General features: G+C 52.9%; 1 protein-coding gene across 2 annotated transcripts in view; it reads left to right on the top strand.

Moving 5' to 3' along the window:
* ARHGEF10L (Rho guanine nucleotide exchange factor 10 like) overlaps window positions 1-26,507 on the top strand; it is a 181,895-nt gene that overhangs the window by 58,383 nt on the left and 97,005 nt on the right. Inside the window, exons 2-5 of one of the 2 annotated variants that reach the window (XM_025399555.1) lie at window positions 3,737-3,816; window positions 11,309-11,494; window positions 12,291-12,324; window positions 25,779-25,870. In XM_025399555.1, coding sequence (XP_025255340.1) covers window positions 3,780-3,816; window positions 11,309-11,494; window positions 12,291-12,324; window positions 25,779-25,870 — 349 coding nt within the window. In that variant the 5' untranslated portion in view covers window positions 3,737-3,779. Of the gene's footprint in view, window positions 1-3,736; window positions 3,817-11,308; window positions 11,495-12,214; window positions 12,325-25,778; window positions 25,871-26,507 lie in introns of those variants that run through there. The other variant, XM_025399565.1, reaches the window with a different exon arrangement.

The following is a 26,507-nucleotide window of genomic DNA, read 5'->3' on the forward strand; positions in this document are numbered from 1 at the left end:
TACAAAAAATTAGCCGTGCGTGGTGGTGGGCGCCTGTAGTCCCAGCTACTCAGGAGGCTGAGGCAGGAGAATGGCGTGAACCTGGGACGCAGAGCTGGCGGTGAGCTGAGATCACGCCACTGTACTCTAGCCTGGGTGACAGAGCAAGACTCCATCTCAAAAAAAAAAAAAAAAAAAGATGAGAATGGTTATTATTTATTTATTTTGAGAGTCTTGCTCTGTCGCCCAGGCTGGAGTGGCAGTGGTGCAGTCTTGGCTCACTGCAACCTCCACCTCCCAGGTTCAAGTGACTCTCCTGCCTCAGCTTCTTGAGTAGCTGGGACTACAGGCATGCGCCACCATGTCTGGCTAATTTTTTGTATTTTTAGTAGAGATGGGGTTTCACCATATTGGCCAGGCTGGTTTCAAACTCCTGACCTGAAGTGATCTGCCTGCCCCGGCTTCCCAAAGTGCTGGGATTACGGGCGTGAGCCACCATGACTGGCCTGAAATGAGTACTTTTTAATCCTCATTTTGCAGATGAATAAACTGAGGTCCAGAGGTAGGATTAACTCATCCAAGGTCTCATAGCTGCTGAGTGGAGCCTTAGTGGTATCGGGTACCCTGAACTCTCTTCTAACCCCGTGAGGATCTGTAGTGGTGGCAGTGGGCTTCTGTGAACCATCCCCACTCCCTTGTCCACATCCTTCTGAGACTAGCAGCCTGTGTGTGCAAAATGGTGGCCATAGGTCTATGAGTATGGGCAGGGCTTGCTGGGCTGTGTCCTTGTCCCGACACTTCAGAGCCCCGCATTAGTCTGTAGCAAACACCTTCCAGATTCCAGCCCCAAAGGCTAGGGAGGCAGTGTGATCAGAGGATTGAGATTAGGCTTTAGGGTCAGTGCTCGCTGGCTGGAATCCTAGTGTGGTCACCTTGTCCTCTTGCTTCTGTGACCTAGGAAAAATATTTGCTTCTCTGAGTTTCTGCTTCCTCATCCGTAAGCTGGGGTGTTATGAGAATTAGATGGAATAATGCTAATAAAATGTCAGGCTTCATACATGTTGGTGTCTCTCTTCCTTTCTAGCGAAAGCCTTGCGCTTGGAGGGGAGGGCAGGAATCGGCCCCGAAGGGTGAAGAAAGGGGAGGACATTGGACTTTCTGCTCTGGGAGGGAAGGATCCTAGGTTTTGGCCCCAGGGTAAAGAAGCTGCCTCTTTCTGTATCATCAAATTGTATTTAAGGAGCAATTTGGGCAGGAGGCTGGGCAAAGAGACTCCCTTTTCCCTTCTGTAAAATGGGTATAGGTCTTTCTGCCGCTTCCCTCCTGGAGCTCTTGGGGCACCAGAGCCCTCAGAGAAAGGCCGAGCAGACTTCAGGAGTTTTGAATGAGCCCACTGGGAGGGGGCTGTGTAGCAGGACAGCTGTACAGCTGTTGTTTGATCTTTCAAGTTACAAAGGGGTTTGCAGACATATTAGTTTGCTTTCCAAAACCCTTTGCTGAAGTACCAGTTTAGTCCTGAGAGTTTTCAGTGTGGATCTAAAAGGCACAGTCACACGCTTAGCAGAGAGTAACTGGTATCATCAGTCACAGTGAGAAATGCAGGCAGGCGTCGGGGTTCACGTCTGTGATCCCAGCGCTTGGTGAGGTCAAGAAGGGAGGATGGCTTGAGCCCAGGAGTTTGAGACCCGCCTGGGCAACAGAGTAAGACCCTATCTCTAGAAAAAATTTTAAAAAATTAGCCAGGCATGGTGGTGTGCACCTGTAGTCCCAGCTACTGGGGAGGCTGAGGCGAGAGGATCACTTGAGCCCAGGAGTTCTAGGTTGCAGTGAGCCGTGATTGTGCCATTGCACTCCAACCTGGGAAACAGAGACCAAAGCAGCCTCAGTACCTATCGATGGGGGCTATATAAATTAAACCCCCCCCCGAAAAAAAAAACACCTACATCAAAGCAAAACCAAACCTACTATGCAGCTGTTAAAAAAAGTGGGGTCAATTTCTATGTATTAGTAGTATTCTGAAATCGTCACAGAGATTTAAGTTAAAAAGGCAGTTGCAGCACAGTGGGTGCTGTGTGCTCCTTCTGTATGAAACAAGGCGTATCTGCAGATATGCAAGTTGGCCCATGCATGGGAAAGTTCTGGAAGGATTCTTGAGAAGTCGGTAACAGTCATCTCTTCTGAGGGACTGCGGGATTAGGGCAACAAGGATGGGAGGTAGACTTTTTTTTTTTTTTTAATTTTTTCATACAGAGTCTTGCTCTGTCTCCCAGACTGGAGTGCTGGAGTACGGTGGCACGGTCTTGGCTCACTGTAACCTCTGCCTCCCACATTCAAGCGATTCTCCTGCCTCAGACTACTGAGTAACTGGGATTAAAGGCATGTGCCACCACGCCCAGCTAATTTTTGTATTTTTAGTAGAGATGGAATTTCACCATGTTGGCCAGGCTGGTCTCGAACTCCTGACCTGACGTGATCCGCCCACCTTGGCCTCCCAAAGTGCTGAGATACAGGAGTGAGCCACCGCGCCCAGCCTGGAGACTAACTTTTCATTGTCTACCTGTTGTATCGTTTGAGTCTTGAAAGGTGCTAGAGTGTAGTGGCTGCTTCTGAGCACAGACTCCAGAGCCCCATGGCCTGGGTTCGAACCCTGGCTCTTCCTACCTTTGTGATCTTGGGCAAGTTACTTAACCATTCTTGGTCTCATTTTCTCATTTATAATTTGGACTAATAGATGTTAATATTTGTAAAGAGCTTAAAATTATGTCTGAGATGTCGTTGGCAATGCAAGAATGTCTACTATTACTAATATTGCCATTAACCTGCATTTCATTTTTGTTTAGTAAGGCAGTTTAATAAAAATAAAGCCTTTAGGAATGGAAACGAAAACAGGAACACAGCCAGTTTGTGGCCTGGGCAGATTAGACCAGAGGGCTGGCTGCTTTCCCTCCAGGGTGCATTTCCTCCTCCACAGGATGTCTAGGAGGACAGCCCCCAGCGCACAATTGAAGGTGACAGTAGGGAGCTGGGGCAGGGTTGGCTCCAGGGCCCAGGAAGCTCACTGGAGGCGGAGGTGTCGGCCTCTTGGTTATGTGATCTCCCACTGTGAGGGGAGGGCGGTGCCACCTTGGGGCAGGAGGAACTGTGCCTCCGCGCTGAGCATTTGGGATTCTGTCCCTGTCTTGCGCCATTGGCCTCTGGAGCCATTGCTTTCCTCACACTCATGTGCCAAGGCCAGGTTACCTCCTGCCTGCTGGTCAACCCATGGGGCGGGACAGGGAAAGGCAGAGTGAGAGTGGCCTTCAGCAGGGCCACAGGAAGGGACTGGCAGGAGCAGGCAGACCTTAGGGAGCAGAGCCCGTGCTTCCTGGGCAGCCAGGAGGAGGAAGTAGCCAGCCCCATTTATGACAGTCAGGCATGATCTGATCCCTGGAAGGTGGGGGACTGAGCATGACCCTGGACTCTGGGGCCAGAGCTTCACCTGTAAGCTAGAGGGGATGAGGAGGGACACCCAGCAGGTCCCTTGGCACTGGCAACAGGAAGGTCTGTGGCTGCAGGGATTTGGGCTGCACAGCTGCTGGTGTTTCTATGGGTTAATGATTTATGAAGGGTGGAGGCTGGGGCCTTTCTAGGGCTGCCCAGAAATATCTGTCTGAGAGCCACCGGACTGAAGCACAGGTTGTGAGCCAGTGACTTGTCTCCGTGGCTGAAACTGCAGCCCTGACTCCAGCTAATGCAATTTCTGGTCTTCTTTCCACAGGTGTGTAGCTGGGACAGTGCTGGTCTGAGCTGGACCTTGTCTGATGGCTTCCTCCAACCCTCCTCCACAGCCTGCCATAGGTACTGTACCCAGGGCTTCCTGTCCCTCTCATTCCTTCTTAGAACGGGGCCGCAGGGGCCGGCGGGGGCCTTGCTCTGGAGTGGCGTGGCGCCGGGTGGGAAGTCCACTCTGCTGGCTGCTGGCCCTGCCTGGGCCGCGTCCTCTGCCTCATGTTCCTTGTCTACAAAATAGAAGTAACTTTCTGCTCACGGAGGAGGTTCTGGGCAAGGGTCAATCCTTTTCCTGTCTCCCTGAGATCCCCTGGAGAGGTGAACACATGGGGGTCTCAGGCTGAAGCTTATAAATCAGGGGTGAGGAACTGAGGTTGGGGGAGAGGGTTGCACCATAGGGTCAGGCCATCGAACAGTAGTAGCATTGCCATGTTGAGTGAAAAAAAGAGAAAGTAAAAGAAAAATACAGCCAGGCGTGGTATCTCACGCCTGTAATCCCAGCACTTTGGGAGACCGAGGCGGGCAGATCACTTGAGGTCATGAGTTTGAGACCATCCTGGCCAACATGGTGAAATCCCATCTGTACAAAAATACCAAAATTAGCTGGGTATGGTGTGGCACTTGTAATCTCAGCTACTTGAGAGGCTGAGGCAGGAGAATTGCTTGAACCTGGGAGATGGAGGTTGCAGTGAGCTGAAATCACACCACTGCACTCCAGCCTGGGTGACAGAACAAGACTGTCTTGAAAAAAAAAAAGAAAAATACATACTTATACTAACAAAGTTATTCGTTGTTTATCTGAAATTCAAGTCTGTGTCCTGTATTTCATTTGGCAATCCTGGCACTGGGGCCTCAGATGCTGCAGGTGGAATCCAGGCCCCGCCCGGGAGGAACTGGGCCCAGGGCTGTTTCACCCACGGCGGCAGCTTCCTGTCCTCTTGTACCACTACGAGAGAAGCAGAATTGCAGATGGTAAAGAGTGAGGGCTTTGTCATCAGCCCCATCTGAGTTTGAATCCCGACCCTGCCACTTAGACTGCAGGGTTGGTTAAGTGACATGTTGTCTCTGTGGCTTAGTTTCATCATCAGTAAACATGGGGACGATGACACCCTCTCCCGGGCTGTTGCAAGGTTTAAATATCTGTCAGGCATGGGCATGGGGTAATCAATTGCTCACGGATGGGAGTGCTTATTATCGTGGGTGTCGGCAGGACAGACAGTACGTGCCCGCACCCCTGGGAGAGCCAAATGACGCATCTCCTCTTCCCTGAGCCTTGGGGTTCTTCTGGGGTGGGGTTGGGGAGCAGCACAGCAGATCTGTCTTCTCTGTCTTCTCCGATGGGTGGCTTCCCAGGGTCCCCCGCCTCCTGGACTCGCTTGTATTGGTTCTCACAAGGACCCGGTGTGTCCAGGAACATCAGAGGCATGAGTGACTAGCTCTGGCTGCACCACCCGTGCAGGCGGTTAGGAAGGGCTTCCTGCAGCTCTCAGCTGGGCTGGGCTGGGCTGGGCCTCCTGAGTTTTCCTTCTAATAAGGAGCAATGCCTGATTGCCTGGGGGGAGGATAGAAGGGGGCCTAGGGGCAAGCACATCTCACCTCCCAATTCACAACGGGGACTTGGGTCCCAGCATGCATGGCCATGGCCTTGCCCCATCCCGCCCCTGCTGCCGTGGGCATCTGTTCCCTTTCCCCTCCCCACCAAGAGGCCTGAACCTGAACATGGGGAATGAGAAAAAAAATTTATGACTAAGTCAATTCTGTTCTGTTCAGCAAACATTTGACAAATATTTATTGTTCCAGCTCTTTCTAATATTGCTGGCTAGTATCATCTGGGTGAACCCAGCTCTTTACCATTTTCTCATTCTCTGAGAGCTTCCCATTACCTTCCCAAACTAAATTCAAATTCCTGAGTAGGGGATCCCTGCACGCACCTTGTCAACTGTCTAGTGACTTTCTTCATCCTTGCGTGTATCTTCAGCGCCCCTGGGGCCCTTGGTGTTTCTTCTCTGTCTTTGCTGTGGCCTCTGCCTGGAATCCATGCTCTAGTTGGAGCCTGTCAGGCCTTTTCTCATCCTTTAAGTCTCAGTGCAAGGGCAGCCTCATCCTCGAAGCCCTTCCTGAAGCCCCAGAGAGCCCCAGCCCCTTCCTCTTGGCACCGTCTCAGTCTCTGAGATTTTAGGTTTTCTCCTGCTGGTTCTGTACTGCCAGCCTCACAGTGAACTCCAGAGGGGAGCTCACAGTCCACCCCTGGACCCCAGGACTGTGTCTTACCTCTCATTCCCTCTCCCTGCCCACTGGATGCTGGGAGCTGCTCACTGCATGCATGGGTAACTGAAGCTATTTGTACTCTTTTTTTTTTTTCTTTGAGATGGAGTCTCGCTCTTTCACCCAGGCTGGAGGGCAGTGGCGCGATCTTGACTCACTGCAAGCTCCGCCTCCTGGGTTCACGCCATTCTCTTGCCTCAGCCTCCCAAGTAGCTGGGACTTACAAGTGCCCGCCACCATGCCCGGCTAATTTTTTGTATTTTTAGTAGAGATGGGGTTTCACCATGTTAGCCAAGATGGTCTCGATCTCCTGACCTCGTGATCAGCCTGCCTCGGCCTCCCAAAGTGCTGGGATTACAGGCGTGAACCATCATGCCCAGCCGCTATTTGTACTCTTACAGGGAGGTGTAGGCCAGGTACAGTGGCTCATGCCTGTAATCCTAGCACTTTGGGAAGCCTTGCTTGAGCTCAGGAGTTTGAGACCAGTCTGGACAACACAGTGAAGCCCTGTCTCTACAAAAAAATGCAAAAAAAAAAAAAGAAAAATTAGCTGGGCATGGTGGGGCATACCTATAGTTCCAGCTACCTGGGAGGCTGAGGTGGGAGGATCACTTGAGCCCAGGAGGTCGAGGCTGCAGTGAGCTGTGATCATGCCACTGTCCTCCAGCCTGGGTGACAGAGTGAGCTTCATTTAAAAAAAAAAAAAAAAAAAAGGAGGTGTAGAAGTGACCTGAGTCCCTAGACATGGCTGGGGGCAGGGTTGCCTGAGGCTGGGCCTGGCCTATGAGTTGGAGAGGACTGCCCTTCTCACCCAGCAGCAGGGACTGGGCTATGACAAGGCTGAAATCATAATAATAACAGTGATAATGGTGGTAATAATATGACAGTGATGATATAATGATGGTGGTAATGATAAGCAGAATCATCATCATAAGAACAGCTAACATTTGGTGAGCACACACCCTGCACCAGGTGCTTTATTTATGTTCATTCATTCCATCCTCCCAACAACCCTGTGAGGTAGTTGCTATTATTGTCCTCATTTTACAGATCAGGAAACTGGGAGGGGGTCAAATAACCCAACACTCATCCAGCTGGTACCTGGGTGAGCTGGAGTCTGAGCTGAACTCAGGTGGTCTGACTCTAAAACCTTAGTCACTGCAGTGACACCATCCACTTATAAAGGGAGACCCCCACCCCCACTCCCTGCCCAGCAGATTCACTCGGGCAAGGACCGGGGGGCACTGAGAGGCTAAGAAAGCCCTGTATAAGTCAGAATGAGCCTGTATCTGGTACCCCCAAAATAGTGGGTGGGGACTTTGTGGTCATTTATTCCAGAATTTAAGCAAATTTTTTTGAGACAGGATTTTGCTCTGTTACCCAGGCTGGAGTACAATGGTGTGATCGTGGCTCACTGTAGCCTTGAACTCCTGCTTCAGCCTCTGGAGTAGCTGAGACTGCAGGCACACACCACCATACCCAGCTGATTTAAAAATTATTTAAACATTTTTACTTTTGTTTATTTTTTTGAGACAGAGTCTCGCTTTGTCACCCGGGCTGGGGTGCAGTGGCACAATCATGGCTCGCTGCAGCCTTGAACTCCTGGGTTCAAACGATCCCCCCACCTCAGCCTCCCAAGTAGCTGGGACTACAGGTGTATGCCACCACACCCAGCTAATTGTCTCAGTTTTAGTAGAGACAAGGTCTCACCATGTTACCTGGGCTGGTCAGAAGCTTTTGAACTGAAGCCATCCTCCCGCCCCAGGCACCCAAACCCAAAGTGCTGGGATTACAGGTGTGAGCCACAGCACCCAGCCTGTGTTTTAAACTTTGAAAATTGCCACCCATAGACATGACAACAGAGGTGCGTGCGTGTGTGTGTGTGTGTGTGTGTTTCATAAACGCTTATCATGTGCCTACTATATGTTGGACATTGCACTAGATGCTGAGGATGCAACAGCAAACAAAACAGACAAAAATACCTGCCCTCGTGAAGCTTATATTTGAGTAGAGGAGAGAGACATCAACATAAATAGCATATAGCATCATATGCTGACAACAGCCATAGAGAAAGGTAAAGTAGTTAGGACAAACTGGGAGTCTCAGCAGGTCTCTGCGGCAGCGTGCAGTAGAGATGCCACAGCATGCAGAGAGATGATGTGCAGTAAAGACCTGAAAGAGAGGAGAGCAGGAGAAGATACTCGCGGGAAGAACGTGCTAGGCCCTGGGGCTGCAAGTGCAAAGGTCCTGAGGCAGGACTGCCTGGCACATTTGTGGTACAGGAAGGAGATCAATGTGACTGGAGTGGAGGGAGCAAGGGATGAGCAGAAGATTCTTTGCACATATGTACGTGTGCATGTACATACACACCCACACACCCACATACATCCACACACACCTACACACACCTACACACCCCCACACACACACCCACACACACTGACACCACCACACACCCACACCACACACCCACACCCCCCCACACACCCACACACACCCACACACATGCCCCCACACACCCCCCACACACCCACACACACCGACACCCCCACACACCCACACCACACACCCACATCCCCCCCCCACACACACCCACACACCCACACACATACCCCCACACACCCCCCACATACACCCACACACACACCCACACACATGCCCCCACACACCCACACACACCCCCACACACCTACACACACACCCCTACCCAATGTGTATATGTAACTGAAACAGAAGTGACAAAACTAATACCAAAATTATACCAAGGTGAATTCATTAGTATCACAATACATTATTTTTTAAACATCTGAAATAATTCAATACCAAATGTATTTTATTTGGTATTATAATATCAAAAAGAACACCCCATATCATTTTACTAATATTAGAATACAATGTTTAGAAACATCTGAAACAAGCAATCCAAACACCTAATGAAATCCTGATTGGGAATCCCCTGATTGAACTTATGAGCTACCAGGGGTTGGGAACTGCATCTGAAAACCACAGATCCAGCTCCCACCCAAGCCCTTTATGTCAGCGCAGGGCAGAATGTCTGAGGGCTTAGTAGAAGGGTGTGGAGGGTGAATGGAGCTGGGTTCAATCCATCCCATCCTCTTAGCTGCTGACTGTGGGCACATTGCTTTGCCTCTGTCTCTGGGGTCTTGGGTAAATGGAGGTGATCCTGAAGCTGGATGAGGAAACTGCCCGGGGCACAGCTCAGGCTCTCTCAGGTCTTGTTTCTTGACACCTGGGGAAGGAGTTGGCTCTACAGGCCACATCGCTGCCCAGAGTCCACCCCTGCTGACCTGGTCTGTGGGATCCCCAAAGTCCCAGGAGGAGCAGCTGTGTCTCCTCCTCCGCGGCCCCAGAGGAAGTTGAGTACTTCTCACTCTGGGTAGGGAGGGTGTGCTCTGGGCTTCCATTGCAGTTGAGCAGCTAAAGAAGGGGTTTCCTACATCTGCCCCCAAAATATTATGCTTTGGGAACCTCCAGGTCATTGTAGGGGAGTGACTGGATTTTTCTAGTCCAAGAGACTGTTGGAATCAGATATGTCCATTCATCCATCTGTTCATCTGCTGGCCCATCTGTCCATCTCTCTGTTCCAGCCACCTCCTCACCCATCACTCATCCATCCATCTAATGTTTATTGAGCATTTGCTAGGGCTGGGTCTGCAGACCCATGGACTAGAAAATCCTGTTTGTCCTCAAGGATCTGAGGCTGGGAGGGGAACAGTAATTGCAACAGCTGTTATTGTCATAATCCTTACATATACAGGCACTGTGCTGAGGGCTATACCTACCCCAGTGGTTCTGATAATGGTAATTTTTGCCCTCCAGGGGGACATAGGGCAATGTCTGGAGACATTTTTGGTTGTCACAGCTGGAGGGTCCCCCTGGCCTGTAGGGTGTAGAAGGTAGGGATGCTGCTATTCGTCCTACAGGGCACAAGACAGCCCCCTCCCCACCCACAAAAAGAATTATCCAGTCCCAAATGTCAGTGGTACCAAGGCTGAGAAACCCTAAGCTGCACCTCAGTGGACGTTCATGTCAGCCTTGTGGGGAAAGTGCTGTTTCTATTCTCCAGTTTGCAGAGGAAACCAAGATTCAGAGAGGCAAAGTGACTTGCTCAGAACCACACAGCTAGCAGGGAGCTCAGACACGGCCATGTGAGCACAGAGCTCATGCCTAAGCTGTGTGGCATGTGCCACGAGAGGACTGCTGAGGGCGGTCGGATTGGCAGATGTTTAAAACCAGAACCAAACTGCCTGTTGGTTTTGCAGAGGGTCTGCATAAGGTAGGGGATGGAGTTACTGAACTCCCGAGGTTCCGTTCAGCCCAGAGTTTAGGAAAGAAGTCTTCTAGGAAGAGGACTGGGGAAGCTCCATGTGGTGAAATGGCTGGAAATGGCTTCTTGTGCCCTCTAGGGTAGAGAATTCATCCCTTAACTCATTTAACAAAAGCGGCTGAGCTCCTGGTCTGGGTCAGTCCAGGACCCACAGTAGAGGGGACAGACGGGCGAGATGTCTACTCTCAGGGATCCGAGCTTGGTGGGGAGCACAAACAAGGGGCGGGGGCAGAGAAGGAGAGGCCACACCTCCTGTAGTAGGGTAGGCGGGGAGGGTCTCTCTGCTTGAGTTGAGCTTTAGTGCGTGAGGAGGACAGGAGTTCATAGTCATGAAGGGGGTCCCCCAGGAGGGGAAAAGCAGGGGATGAGGCCTATCGAGCTGACCTCCATGCTGGGAGCTCGATGCTTTCTCCTGCCCCAGCCAGTCTGTGCCCTAGTACCTGCAAGCAGGCTGCCTCCAAGTCCAGGCATTCCTAGGCAGCTGTGTTTCATGCTGCTGCACATACCAAATAAAGTGCAGTGGGAAGGATGCACCTGTCTGTGCTCGTTTGCACACACAAAACACAGACAAATCAACACAGAAACATACAATAAGCTTGTGCTCATGCATACACACACATTTAAAAAGACCCCTTGCTCACAAAACAGGGAGACAGGAAATAAGAAGAGGAAAGATATACACTGAAGTACTGAGGTGCACAGGCTCGCCCCGGGAGCACACTCCCTTCCCTCCCTCAACTGCCACTTGCTGAGAGACCTAACCCAACCGCCTCCCCTCAGCCTTACCAGCACTGTAGGGCCATGTGGCTTGAGTTTGATGGCTCTCATTCCCTGGCTCAGACCTGAAGTGCTCACCCAGTTTCAGCCCATGCCCATCTACCCCAGCCATCTCTCCATTGACCAAACTTTGGAGATCCTGCAGCTTGGCCAACTCCTCCTCTCTTCCAGGAGATCAGCTGGTTCCAGGAGCCCCAGGCCCCTCCTCCGAGGTGGAGGACGACCCAGGAGAGGCCTTTGAGTTTGACGACAGTGATGATGAAGAGGACACCAGCGCAGCCCTGGGAGTCCCTAGCCTTGCTCCTAAGAGGGACACAGACCCCCCGCTGATCCACTTCGACCCCATTCCTGTCACTGGTAAGATGTTTCTGGGAACTTCCGGTCCTGGGGCTACAGGGAGCATAGAGAACTGGCGGAAGCTCCAGGCTCTCAGGGATGCCTGGTGGCCCCTCTGCTGTCCCCAGAAAGCAGGAAGGGAAAAGCCAGTGGGAAGAAGCTGCAGTCTATGGCTTCCCTTGGGAATTTGAAATTCCTAGCATTCCTGCAACATCTGGTGCACTTTGGCACATTGTAAATGGAAGTGGTTGGCCTGAGTTTTGCTTTGGAGACAGTTGCTGCCCAGAGCTCGTGTCTCTGAAGTCCTCCCTGCAGCTTCTCCTAAAGAATGCACACCAGCCAGAAGAGCAGCCTCCCAGAGGTCCCCTCTCCTGTCTGCCTTGGGGAGCTGGCAACCCTGGGGGCAGGAGGGCCCTGCTGAGCTGGTGTTAAATGGCAGCTTCTGGGCTCTTAGAGTCTGTTATCCGAGAGAGAATCTGGGGACCCGACCAGCTGGAACTTCCTGTAGGCTTGGGGACAGCGGACTCCTGGAGCAGCTGGGGGTGGAGGGCAGGCCCAGAACAGGCGGGGCGGCTGCCACGAGTTCTGGCTGGAGTTGGGAAGTGGGCTGTGGGGTGGGTGGGGGTGGTGCAGGCCAGGTAGGGGAGCCGATGACTGAGCCAGGGCTGGGGGAGGGAGGCGGGGCTCAGCAGGCACCCAGGCTGGCCAGGCCCTGTCTGTGGCGCCCCTGGGGAGGCTGGGAAAGGGGCGGGGAAGGCCTGAGTGCTTGGGGCCAGCCTCTGGCCTGACAGGCTCTCTGTCTGCTCCTCTTTTGCAGACCCAGACCCAGCGGCTGCTCCACCCAGCACAGAGTAAGTGAACCTGGCTCCTTTGCTTTGGCGGTTGGAAACGGGGAGACACCGGGCAGGGGGTGGGGATGGGGTGGAGCTGAGGCCCAGAGGACCCGACTGGTCTTTAACTAAGGAGGAAAGCATTTCATTGAGGCCCTGTGCCCTGGGGGAAGAGGTCAGTTCCAGAAACTCATGGTACTTTTTCCTTTACTTTGCCCACAAGCCTCTGAAACCGCAGGAGGCAGGCCTGGCTCCAAACCCTGCCTCTGTCCCTTGCTAGCTGTGTAGCCTTGGAGGAGTCACAGAAACTCTCCAAGTGTCAGTCTGTTCGCTGGTGAAAGGGAAACAATGAGAGCACCCCCTCTGTTGGGTTCGTCTTGAAGAAGTGAACAGCTGTGTGGTGCTCAGTGTGTGTGTGTGTGTGTGTGTGTGTGTGTGTGTGTGTGTGTGTGTAGTCGGGGGGTACTGGGGGTGTTTGAGGGTGGGGGGATGCAGCCCACTGTAATTATTTTTGCAGTTACCATTTGTCTTGCTAATATTCCCAATCGTATATCAGTTGCTGTCAGGGACCCTGCCCTCGGTGCCTGCAAGCCTGTCAGAGGCAGTGTAGCCTAGTGGTTAGGAGCCTGGATGTTGGGGTGAGGGCCTGCATCTTGTCTGTGGCCCCCACACTGGCCATAGGTCCTCTTGTCAGTCAAGTCCCCCTTTGGTTTTCTCATCTGTAAAAATGGGCCATTGGGTAAGATGCTCAGCCTCGTGGTAGGTGCCTAATCAAGGCATTTGCTTTTTATCACAGTTCTTCTTTGTCTTCTGCAAGTCATGTCTGGGTTGGAAGGGTAATTGGGCAACTGGGGGTGGTGGGAGCTGAGGCCTCTCGGGACCGGGTGCTTAGAGCCTCCTTGCCTAAGCAGTGGAGGGGTCTAGGCTCCAAATGAATGGCCCAAGCATCTGGAACCCCGAGTTTAAATCCTGACTACCCTGGTGAGGGGAGGCATGTTTGAGCCTTGCTTTGTCTTCCTGGGGTGCCCCAAACTGAGCAAGAGGGGCTGATTCTCAGGCAGGTGTCACCCAGCGGGAGGTTTCAGAGATGCAGGTTGCAGGCCCAGGCCCCTGGAGGAGAAGTCCTTCATGTGCTCATTTGCTGTCCAGAGTGGGTGGACTCCGGGAGGGTTTCTGCTGAGCTTGCTGCTATGTAATTAAGGTCAGAATTAGGGGCCAGCCTCTCCTCCCTGATTAGGGACCTGAAATGAATCAGCAGCCATTCGTCCTGCACCTGGGCTGGGAAGGGCCGTGGTGGCTGCAATCTTCCAAGGATTTAAATCTCCCGGGTGGGCCAGGGGTGAGGTTGCGGAGAAACTCAGTCTGGTGGGAGATGCGGATGCGTCAGAGTGGGACAGAGACGGATGTCCAGGGAGCTGGGACACTGACTGGAGGGGAGTAAGGGTGGGGCCATCAGGGAAGACTTCTGGGCCAGGTCCTAGCTCAGCAAATGAGTAGAAATTCTCCATTCAGGATGGCAGAGGGGCAGGGGGAGTGCCCACGGAGGAAGCCCCTGAGCAGAGGCACAGGGTTGGCACACAGGGTGGTCAGCACACTCGCTTCCTTCAAGCTACCCTCCTGGAGACCCCAGGAGGTAGGTGATGTGCCCAGGGTTCCATGTAGATAAGTACATGCTCATTCAGAACAGAGGCCAAGGCCCCTCTGACACGGAGGCCAGGCGCTTGGCCACCGTGCTTCCGCGTCTCTAGGAGCTCATGCCCTGGTCCCTGATGAGAGGGTGTGGCTGGCTTCATAGGAATGATCTGATTGTGTGTCCATTTTTTGAGGTAAGATTTTTGCCCACTCAGAGATGATCTCTGAGCTCTTGGGAGAGTGGCGTCTAAGCAGTTGGTGGAATGTTCCATAGGTCCCTCGTGGGGAGCCTTGCGCGGCAGTGCCCGGTGCGTGATTCCTGGTGAGGTCCCTTCCCTTGACATGAGAGCAGAGCAAACAGAGCCTCCTCTTCGCTCCGCCAGCATGGAGATCTTGTGAGGGAAGAGGGGTGTGCTGGTCTCTTCACCAGCAGTTACCTCTATGGCGACAGGGACTTTTTGGTTTTTTGGAGGGGGATGTTTTGTTTGCTGCCGAACCTCATGGCTTAGCACAGTGGCAGGCACGGGCTGAGTACCAAAGATGTCCTTGTTGAATGAATGATGGACAGAAGGACAAGAGGGTCTGTGTCCCCGTGGAAGCAAGGAGAAAACTAACAGCATGTCAGGCCGGGTGAAGTGGCTCACGCCTGTAATCCCAGCATTTTGGGAGGTCAAGGTGGGTGGACCACTGAGGTCAGGAGTTCAAGACCCAGCCTGGACAACATGGTGAAACCCCATCTCTACTAAAAATACAAAAATTAGCCGGGCCTGGTGGCGGGTGCCTGTTATTCCAGCTACTGGGGAGGCTGAGGCAGGAGAATCGCTTGAACCTGTGAGGTGGAGGTTGCAGTGAGGCGAGATTGCACCATTTCACTCCAGCCTGTGTGACAAAGTGAGATTCTGTCTCAAAAACGAACAAAACCTATCAAAAAATACCAGCCCACCCCCAACCTCCAAACAAATGGCATGTCAGTAGGGTTTCTATTGGATTCTGACTCTGGCACCTGCAGGGGCCAAGACTGAGGCCAGGGAAGGGAAGCAGGAGTGGTTGCGTGGCCCAAGGCCACATAGCTAGAGTCACCTGACCTCACTGGTGTTGATGGTACTGTGCTGAGCCACAGGCTGTGCTAAGTGCTCTATGTACATTATCTCTTTTTGCTGTTGTTTGAGACAGGGTCTCACTCTGTTGCCCAGGCTAGAGTGCAGTGGTGTGATCACAGCTCACTGTAGCCTCGACCTTTCAGGCTTGAGTGATGCTCCTGCCTTAGCCTCCCGAGAAGCTGGGATTACAGGCATGTGCCACCATGCCTGGCTAATTTTTTTTTTTTTTTTTCTGAGACAGTTTTGCTCTTGTTGCCCAGGCTCGAGTGCAGTGGCGCCATCTCGGCTCACTGCAACCTTTGCCTCCTGGGTTCAAGCAATTCTCCTGCCTCAGCCTCCTGAGTAGCTGGGATTATAGGCATGTGCCACCATGCCGAACTAATTTTTTATATTTTTAGTAGAGACGGGGTTTCATCATGTTGGCCAGGCTGGTCTCGAGCTCCTGACCTCAGGTGATCCACCTACCTTGGCCTCCCAAAGTGCAGAGATTATAGGTGTGAGCCACCGTGCCCAGGCTAATTTTCATATTTTTTTGTAGAGATGGAGGTCTCACTCTGTTGCCCAGGCTGGTCTTGAACTCCTGGGCTCAAGCAATCCTCCCGCCTTGGTCTCCCAAAGTGCTGGAATTACAGACATGAACCACTGCATCTGGCCCATATTATCTTATTAGTTATACCCCTAGGAGCCCTAGAAGACGGGGACTATTGAATATGTCCATTTCACAGACGAGCAGCTGAGGCTTGGCGAACTGAAGTGATTTACCCAAATCTCATGGAGCTAGTAAATGGCAGGGCTGGGACTAGGCCTGTCTGCCCTCAAAGCTGTCTGCTGAGGCCTGCAGGGTTTGCTTCTCCTGGTGGATTCTGAAGCACGTACACTCATGTCCACCCTGAGCTCTCGCTGGGGAAGTCATGGTTGAAAGAGTAGCCCTGAGTACCCAGCAGTGCCCGGGAAACGTGAGCGCCGCAGATCGCTGGCTTCCTGTGTTTTTCCTGGACTCAGGCCTGCACCCCTCGCCTCTGAGTGCAATAGCCCCATGGACTCCGGCCCCCTCTGGAGTTGTTTGCTTTTCCTGTTTAGTTTTGCCTTTATCCCCCTGTGACCTCCACACTTTTCTGTGGGTCAGCGTTTTGGCTCCTGGCCCTGGTCGCAGGGATTCTCATGGGCTCCCTAAAGGTACCTGGCCTATCCCTTCCTGGGCTTTTCTGGGTAAGATGAATGTACTGCCTATTGGCCAGTGTCTGTCACTGGAGCCTGGAGCCAGGGGAAGAGATGGGGCAACCGGATTTTGGGAGAGGACAGGGAGACCCATCCTCCCTGGAGGTACCAGGGACTGAGAGGATCAGGCCAAGAGGAGACCAGGCTCAATGAAGCAGTGTTGGCACAGGATGGAAACAGGGCACTGGTGGCCTGTGCCTTCTGAGACTGCTGGGTGTGGGGGACATAGGGGCTCTTGGGAAGGGCAGGTCAGCAAGGCCGGAGGAAATCTTCAAGGTTTTCCAGATTGCCGCAGACCTAGTCTGGAGTTGCTTGGAATCCTGGAATTCTCCTTACATGCGCTGTTTCCCAAATCCAGAGCATTTGAGCCTCCTGTGTCCTGTCCCACAGGGTCCATGTGGGACGTGAGGCCTGGCAGATACCGGCTTTCTGCCCATGGAGTCCCTCATGGGAGGGCTGTGGGGACCAGGTCCTTCTTTCCATTAAAAATCTTTCTCTGAAGGTCCCTTGCCAAATCCTAAATTGGAAAAGCTGGTTTTTGCGTTTTCTTTCCTTCTTTTCCTCCTCCGAGAGTGGAAACAAGGGCTCCCAGTTTCCAATCAGAGCCAGGACCTTTGGATCCCAGGCTCTTTGAGGACGCACACAGACTCTTCGTTGAAAAAGGCACATGCAGGGTACCTGGTTGGCGCATCTCTTCATGGTATAAATATGCCTTCGAGGAATCCTGTGACGTCCCTCCCTGTATCCCTGCAGCGGTAGGACTCTGCCTCACCATTTTTTATCCCGGTGCCTGGCACAGAGATGGTGCAACAATACTAACAACCTACATGTGCACGGACTTTACAGTTTACATCTTATTTTGATTCTTACAACTGGGAGGCAGAATCACGGCCCTTCCACCCCTTGGAGATTTCCCCGTCCACATCCCCAGCACCTGCGAATCTGTGACATTGCGTGGCAAAGGGACTTGGCAGATGTGATTAAGTGAGGGATTTTGAGATGGGGAGATGACCCTGGGTTATCCGTGGGCCCAGTGTCACCACAAAGGTTGTGACAAGAGGGAGGCAGGAGGGCCAGAGTCAGAGAGAGGTGGGAAGATGCCACGTTGCTGGCCTTGGAAATGGAGGACGGGATTGTGACCAAGGAATTCAGGTGGCTTCTCGAGGCTGGAAAAGATAGGGGATGGCTTCTCCCCGGGAGCCGCCCCACTGAAACCTTGCTTTTAAATCTGCAAACCCGTTGATGGCCTGCTGACCTCCACACCTGTGAGAATAGATTTGTGTTGTAGGTCACTAAGTTCATGGTCACCTGTTACAGCAGCCATAGGAAATGAACACGACAGCCCCGGAAGAGGAAATTATCGTGGGTGCCATTTTGCTGACCCGGGAGAGGGCATCACTTGTCTGTGGGGCTGGGCTGGCAGGCGTGGTGCTTGGGCTCAAAGCCTCAGGCCAGGGGCTCTGTTTGCTCTTCCTCTATGGCCCTCTCTGTGCATCTAGGATGGTGCTCTGCTGACTGGCTGGGATTCCCCTGCCCTTCCCTTGCGTCTTCCTGTCCTTCCACCCAGCACCTCTTTACTGAGTGACTGCGATGGGGGCCGACGTGCTCTGCCAGCCGTGTTATTTTTACGTGCCTGTGTGTGTTTGGCTCTAGGGCCAGATCATAATGGCCTGGATGTACCCAGCACTTCTTACATGCTGGGCTCTGAGAGCTTTCCCTCCCCAGTGCCATTCATCCTTGCAACACTCTCACAGGACAGGCGCTGATATAATCTGCATTCTAGAGATGTGGGAACTGGCACAGAGAGGACATGACATCAGCCCAAGATCACAGAGAAAGATGGGCAGAGCCAGAGATAACGCCAGCTGGCTTCCAGAACCTGTCGTCTAACCCCTCTGGTGCTACCGTCTCCCACACAGAGCTGGTTTGGATCCCGCCTGCCCTACACGTTAGCTGCATGACCCAGGATGTGCTCTTTGGCTTCTCTGCCTAACCCTCAGTTTCTTTTCTTTTCTTTTCTTTCTTTTTTTTTTGAGTCTCTGTCGCCCAGGCTGGAGTGCAGTGGCGTGATCTCAGCTCACTCTAACCTCTGCTTTGCCCTCTGGGTTCAAGCGATTCTCCTGCCTTGGCATTCCGAGTGGCTGGGATTACAGGCACCCACCACCGTGCCCAGCTAATTTTTTTTTTGAATTTTTAGTAGAAACAGGGTTTCACCATGGACAGGCTGGTTCAAACTCCTGACTTCAAGTGATCTGCCTGCCTTGGCTTCCCAAAGTGCTAGGATTATAGGCATGAGCCACCGTACCCGGCCCCCTCAGTTTCTAATCTCTGTAAAGTGGGGTGATAAGACTCACTGGATGGCACTGTTGGTGGGGATGAAATGAGATGTGAGAGATTAGGTGCTTACTTGGTGAGCTGCCCATTGTCACTGTCCCCAAAGAGTGCAGATCTGTCTGGGGCAGACTCCAGGCACAAGGGACCCCTCCCTGCTGATGCATTGCTTAGCATTACCTGAGATGCTCATTAGTCCATCTCTTCCCCACCTCCCTCTCTCTCTTCCTTTTAAAAAAAATACATCTTTGTTGTAGAAAAATTAGAAAGTATGGAAAATGATATACTAAAAGCAACTTTTAATCCTACCATGGTGTGTTTCTGTCCAGCATCTTTGCTAGGCATGTATACAAGTATGCAAAACATTTTTTACAGAACTGTGGTTTTATTGCACATGCTGTTTCATGGCTCACCTTGCTTTTTTTTTTTTTTTTTTTTTAAGCTAATTACATATCATGAGCATTTCCCCAGGGGAACTTGTATTGTTCTGCAACAATCCCTATGGCTCTTTTTTTTTTTTTTTTTTTTTTTGAGGCGGAGTCTCGCTCTGTCGCCCAGGCTGGAGTGCAGTGGCCGGATCTCGGCTCACTGCAAGCTCCGCCTCCCGGATTTACGCCATTCTTCTGCCTCAGCCTCCTGAGTAGCTGGGACTACAGGCGCCCACCACCTCGCCCGGCTAGTTTTTTGTATTTTTTAGTAGAGACGGGGTTTCACTGTGTTAGCCAGGATGGTCTCGATCTCCTGACCTTGTGATCCGCCCGTCTCGGCCTCCCAAAGTGCTGGGATTACAGGCTTGAGCCACCGCGCCCGGCCCCCTATGGCTCTTAATACATTCTTGCCGGGGGTGCAGGGCCTCTCCATGTCTGACTGAGCCTTGGGGCCCCTAAGATGTCAGGGAGGAGGTGCATATGCCACAGGGCAGGAGGCCAGAGGCCGGGCTTTGGCCCAGCATGCGTGTGGGGGGCCAGCTGTACAGAGATGGTTCCCCAGAAGCCTCGAAGCTCGCTCCCTGCTGAGGTCTGTGATATGATGCCACCTGAGGGCCGCTCTGAGACTTCCCCTGGGGGGCTTCTCACTGCTCTCGGCTCATCCAGTAAGGGGATCTGTGACCATGTGTGGGGTGGCACAGGACAGACACACTGGGTCCTGGAAGCCCTCTGTGCGCAGGATGGGGGGCCACAGAGGGAAGAGGGAACACATGTAGGTGAGGGACCCCGTGCCTGGAGGAAGGGTGGAGGGAAGGAGAGGGCAGGGAAGCAGCGCACACGAGGCAGTACCACATGCCAGCCCCTGTGCTGGGAGATTTACATGCCGCCTTTATTTACTCCATACGAGAACCCTGTGAGGGAGGTAGCATTACCTCATTTTACAGATGTGGAGACTGAGGCATAGAGAAATGCTAAGTGCTTTATCTGCATCATCTCACTGAATCCTCACAGCTGGAAGTAGGACTGATACTTCACCCTGGTCCACATTCAGTAACTTGTCCCGGTGCACACAGCCAAGTGGCCGAGCCACAGACTTATCCCAGGTCATGGCCCCGGAGCGTTTGCTTCTTCCCCCATCACGCCTGGGAGCCCTGGTTCTCAACCCTGCCTGCATGCTGGAGCCTGCAGGGAGCTTACCCCTGAGCAACAGTCAGAGTCTCTAGGGCAGGGGCCCTGGCACCCATATCTTCTAGGGGCGCCCTGCTGACTCTAGTGGGCAGCCAAGCCAGATGCCCTCTAAGGTCCTCAGCTTTGACATGCTGTACAATCAGGTAAAGTGGCCAGGGCCGACAGAGACCCGGCAGGAGGCTGAACCTGGGCTGCGTGTTATTCCCTTTCCTTCGTGTCTCTTGATCTCTTGATCAGGCCATCATGCTGGGGGGAGTTTCCGAGGTGGGCGGTGACACTGTGTGGGGCTGTCCTACGCAGACTCTCCTGTCCTGTCCCTCCCTGTGCTGCAGCTTGGGTTTTCCTTGAGGCCTTATAAGGCAAATGTCATTCCAGTCCTTTCTAGTCCCATCCCCAAAGGTGAAATTCTTTCCTTTCTCATATTTGTTATGCCTTGTCCTGGCGAGGGCCCCAGAATGCCTGTGCGTGCAGACCCCGCTGGCCAGGAATCCTTACTTGTTCTGGTGTTGGGGGTCTCCTCCCCGACCACCCACATGGGGCAGCCTCTGGGAAGGGACCCTTGGAGGTTCACTGAGAAACTAGGGCCTGTACCAGCCCCTGCTGGGGTGGCGGGTGCCATTCTCTGGAGTGGGGCTTCTTATCTTTAAAATAGGCTGGGGGCCTGGCGTGGTGGCTCACACCTATAATCCCAGTACTTTGGGAGTATTAGACGGATCCGAGGCAGGTGGGTCACCTGAGGTCAGGAGTTCAAGACCAGCCTGGCCAACATGATGAAACCCTGTCTCAACTAAAAATACAAAAAAAAGGAGACGGGCATGGTGGCACACAGGGACCTACACTTCCCTGCCCTGCTGCTCTTTGGAGAGAGAAGAGGTGGGGCACAAAGGTGCTTGGAGCTCTGTGGACCAGAAACGCGCCTGGTGGCCTTCTGGTGGACTTGAACTCCTCTGCCAGCAATGTAGGTTGCTGCTTGCGGGTGCTGGGAGGGGTCCTTTCCTCTCTCCCTTGCCTCTGCGTCTGTCTGCCGTTTCCTCCCCATCTGGCGCCCCTCTCCATGGATTCAGCTTCTTTCCTTTGCATTCAGGTTGCTGGCCTTACTCTCATTTGCAAGCTGAGAGGCATTAGGAGAGCGGGAAGCTCAGATAAGGGTGAGATAATTGCCTCTTATTGGTTTTTATGGCTCTTTCATGACCCGGAGGCCCCTGAAGGAGTGTTTGTTCACTGGGAGAATTAGACACTGAAGCCCTGTGTGGCTTCCACGGACAGCGGCTGGGAGAGGCTGCTCCGGGTGGTTACAGGGTGGGTCTGCGGCCTTGGCAGGCAGCAGGGAGGGTCACGGTTACGGGAGGCACCCCCAGCCTTATTTCTTGCTGTGCCTTCCTTACATGCGTGTCTTGAACTGGAACTTTGCTCATGTCCCTGCTCCTCCAACTTTATTCCTCTTCCCCTGCCTGGGAAACCCTTTCCCCATCTCATTGGCCCCAGGAACACCTGCTCCAGTCTAGCGGGGCAGTGGAGGTGGTCCTGAGAGCAAGGCTTTGCAGGCAGATCTCCGGGGTTCAAACTGCCGCTGTGCCACTTGCTGGCCAGGTGACTTGGGCAGTGGGGGTGGGCATGAAGTGACCTCTCTATGCTGTGCAGACCCCCATTCCCCAGACCAGGACACCAGAGCCAGTACCTGGGCTGGTCGCTCACTGGGTTTTGATAAGGTGCAGCCAGGAGGACTGGGATTACAGGCACGTACCACCATGCCTGGCTAATTTTTGTATTTTTGGTAGAGACAGGGTTTCACCATATTGGCCAGGCTGGTCTCAAACTCCTGTCCTCAAGTGATCCACCCACCTTAACCTTTAACCTTCCATAGTTCTGGGATTACAGGCGTGAGCTACCATGTCCTGCCTAAGAGAAACTTATTTCTCACAGTTCTCAAGGCTGGGAGGTCCAAGATGAGGGCGCCAGCAGATTAGTGTCTGATGAGGGCTTGTTTCCTGATCATAGATGGCGCCTTCTCACTGGGTCCTTACGTGGTGGAAAGGGCAGAGGAGCTCTCTAGAGCCTCTTCTATATGGGCAGTAATCCCACCCATGGGGGCTGTGCTCTTAAGACCTAATCACCTCTCCAAAGACCCCACCGCCTGATACTACCACCTTGGGGGTGAGGATTTGAACACATGGACTTTTTTTTGTCAGGGGAACACAGACATTCACACCACAGCAGTTGGAGACTTGAACTTACGCCTCTGAGTGTGCCGAGGGCTACTGCTCTCTTTCTTTTTATAAAGTGGTGGCTAAACAGGCAAGAGTTGAGGTGACCGTATGCCACAGCAAGCCTGTGATGTAGGCGAATGTCTACATGCAGGTCCTCTACTTCCAGGTGGTCTGGTTGAAACAATAGAAGCTTTGCAGGTAGACATAGTCTAAGATCCCAGCTCCCACTCATTAGCTGAGTGATTTTTGGGTAAGTAATTGAACCTTTGTGAGGCTGTTTCCCCACTGTGAATGTGGGTAACAACACCCGCCTCCGGTGTGTTCCTGCGAAATTAAATGTGCAGGCTGGGCTTGTTGGCTCACTCCCAGCACTGTGGGAGGCCAAGGTGGGCAGATGACCTGAGGTCAGGAGTTTGAGACCAGCCTGGCTAACATGGCAAAACCCTGTCTCTACTAAAATACAAAAATTAGCTGGGCGTAGTGGCGCATGCCTGTAGTCCCAGCTACTCGGGGCTGAGATGGGAGAATTGCTTAAATCGAGGAGGTAGAGGTTGCAGTGAGCTGAGATCATGCCACTGCACTCCAGTCTGAGTGACCAGTGAGACTGTCAAAAAAAAAAAAAAAAGAAATTAAACGTGCAATTACATGTAAAGCAGAGCAAGCAGTGCATAGTGGATGCTTTGTAACGGTCACTGTTTGTCATGGTCACATATCAGAGCAAAGAGGACCTGTGGCCGGGAGACTGTCCAGCCAAACTCTTCCAAGCTCATGTCTGTTCCAGCTGGAACAGTTTGGTTCCATCTGAATAATTCTGAGCAACTGATGCGGCGCCTTCAGGATGTTTCTGTGTTGAGGAGGTGGCGACTCAGCTGTAGAAATCGGGGTTCAGGTGGCTCCCATCAGCCCATCACCCACCTTCCTGGTCCAGAGCAGCCCTGTCCTCTCTTGGCCTTTACTTCCTGTCACTGGTGAAAAGTGTTTCCCCAGGACTGAATGTGCTGCCTTCCTTGCCCTAGGGTGACACTGCTGACTTCTGGCTGTGAGCTGACACTTGCTCCTCTAATAGGGCAGGTGACTTAGACCTGTACCACCCAGTCCAGTGGCCACTAGTCATGTGTAGCTATTTAAAATTAAATTACTTGAAATCAAATAGAATTAAAAATTATGTTCCTTAGTCCCACTAGCCACATGTCAGGTGTTCAATAGCCGTGTGGCTGGCGGCTGCTGCACCGGATAGGACAGGCGGGAAAATTCTCGCCACCACCATCACTCTGCTTATTATCTGAGAGGCAGTGGAGGGTGGTATTCAGAGCTCAGCTTGGGAGCCAGGCAAGCTGGCCTCATGGTCTAGCCCTGCCACTCCCTGGCAGAGTGATCTTGGGCCGGTTCCTCTACTTGCCTGCAGAATACAGAAGATGCCAGGATCCCATTTGGTGCTGGGAAGGTGAGGCAGAGGGCCTGGCTCACAGAAGGTGCTCAACAGCGGAGATCCCTCCTCGCAGCCTCCTCCCCTCCCTCTTCCCCTGCACTGTCCTGCTTTTCATCTGCTAAGGGCTCGGGTGCCAGGAAGTTCAAGTTGATTCTTTGGCAATGGCGCTGCTCTCTTCACAGTCTAAGGCCTCTGCCCTCTCAGTTGGCATAAGTGGTCTTTGATCTTTGTTTTATTTTATTTTTTTGAACCTGGACTTAAAAAAAATTCACGTTAGAATAGCTGTAGATTTTCAGAGATGTTCTGAAGATGGTACATAGAGCTCCACATAACCCTCATCCAGCTTCCCTGCTATGAGCATCTCACACGGCCTTGGCACAGTTGTCAAAGCTGAGACCTACGTTGGCACATTACCATTGACTAAACAGACTTTGTGTGGATTTCGTCAGTTTTCCCACTTATGTTCATTTTTTGACCCACGATCCAATCCAGGATCCCACATCGCACTTCACTGTCATGTCTCTGTAGCCCTCTCCGGCCCGCGGCAGTTTCTCGGTCTTTCCTTGATTTCTGTGACCTTGAGACTATTGAGGAGTGATGTTCAGGCACGGCGGCTCACGCCTGTAATCCCAGCACTTTGGTAGGCTGAGGTGGGTGGATCACTTGAGGTCAGGAGTTCGAGACCAGCCTGGCCAACATGGTGAAACCCAGTCTCTACCAAAAGTGCAAAAATTAGCTGGGTGTGGTGGCGCGTGCCTGTAATTCCAGCTACTCGGGAGACTGAGGTGGGAGGATTGCTTGAACCTGGGAGGCAGAGGTTGCAGTGAGTCAAGATTGCACTACTGCCCTGAAGCCTGGGTGACAGAGCAAGACTCTGTCTCAAAAAAAAAAAAAAAAAAAAAGTCTTGAGGAGTAATGCCAGGTATTCCCTTACATTACACAATGTTCCCCACTCTGGCTTTGTCTGATGCTTTCTCCATGATTAGACTGGGGTTATGGGTTTTGGATAAAAACACCACGGAGGTGAAGTACCCATTTCATGACGTCATATCAGGACACATGGCACCTGAGTGGTGTCGCTACAGATGCTCACCTGGGTCTCTTGGTTCAGGACGTGTCTGCTGGGCTTCTCTGCTGTTTCCTATTTGCATGTCTGCTCTGTGGAAGGGACTCACTGGGCCAGCCCATCCTCAAGTGTGCGTGAGGGACTAAGCTCTACCTCCCATGTATAGTCTTTTGAAGCTTTGCAATTCCTTGTTTCTTTTTCCTTTTTTTTTTTCTGATGGAGTGTCGTTTTGTCACCCAGGCTGGAGCACAGTGGCATTATCTTGGCTCACTGCAACCTCCCTCTTCTGGGTTCAAGTGATTCTTGTGCATCAGCCTCCTGAGTAGCTGGGGCTACAGGTGCGCACCACCACGCCTGGCTAATTTTTGTATTTTTAGTAGAGAAGGAGTTTCACCATGTTGGCCAGGCTGGTCTTGAGCTCCTGACCTCTAGTGATCCACCCGCCTGGGCCTCCCAAAGTGCTGTGATTACAGGTGTGAGCCACTGTGCCCGGCCAAGTCCTTGTTTCTTGTAAGAGGCAGGGATCCCCCAGCCTGCCCCTTCTGTTGTATGTGGGAGAGTGGAGAGATGGAGGTTCCCTTTCAGTCTGCACTGGCGAGAGACGAGACAGCCCCCTTGCGGAGAGTGCTAAGTGGTTATCGCTGTGTACACAGTTGATCTTTATGCTCTTGTGAAGTGCTAGCCCAGCCTTGTGCGTGCCTTCTAAAGCTGAGGACCCTGGGGGCTTGTCTGAGGCCACCTCCGCCTCGGGTCTCCCCAGTAGCCTGGCCCTCAGCCCACTTTTGCCCATCATGTCCTGCTGACCAGGTGAGGGGCTGCCAGAGGCTTCCAGGGGCCACCTCTGAACACCTCTGCAGTGCTGTCTCTTGCCCGCAGGTTGCCGGCCTGGGTGAGCAATGGGGATGCAGCGGATGCAGCCTTCTCCGGGGCCCGGCACTCCAGCTGGAAGCGGAAGAGTTCCCGTCGCAGTAAGTCTCCCCTCCGGCCCGCCACCCACCCTGGGTAGCTAGCTCCGGGATATCCTAGTCTTCCCTAACCCAAGAGAGCTGATGTGGGCTCCTGTGAGCCCAGGGTTCATCCTCACTGGGGGCTGCTGTGGCCCCGGAGGACCAACCACTGCTCACAAGAGCCGAGGTCCAGGGTCAGCTGACACACCCAGTTTTTCATCTGCTCCTCAAATACTTACAAAGCTCCCACAACAAGCCAGGGCGGCTCAGTGGTGTTCATGCCCTGGGGACCAGGATGAGGTCCCTCTGTTAACAGAACCAGACACTTTGCCATGGGAAGGTGCCTGCCCAGATGAGCCCTGCAGATAGAGAAGGAGGCAGTAGGGGTGGGGGAAAGAGGGTCCCAGACAGAGGGGCCAGCTTGTGCAAGGGCCTGAGGGCAGGAGGACACCTGGCTCCTGGGAAGCAGCAAGGGCACCATCTGTGGGGTGTGGGGGAGCATTACGGGGTGAGGTGTGGCTGCGGGCCCTGCAGCTCCTCAGGGCCTCAGAGGCCGTGCTTAAGGTTCTCAAGGAAATAGGAAGCCACAGAAGGAAGGCCAGTGATGTGGCTGCCTTGGCCTTTCCGTCCCCTTGCACTGGGGTGGGGGCAGTGTAGG

This window comes from Theropithecus gelada, chromosome 1 (assembly GCF_003255815.1).
Source record: "Theropithecus gelada isolate Dixy chromosome 1, Tgel_1.0, whole genome shotgun sequence".
NCBI lineage: Eukaryota > Metazoa > Chordata > Mammalia > Primates > Cercopithecidae > Theropithecus > Theropithecus gelada.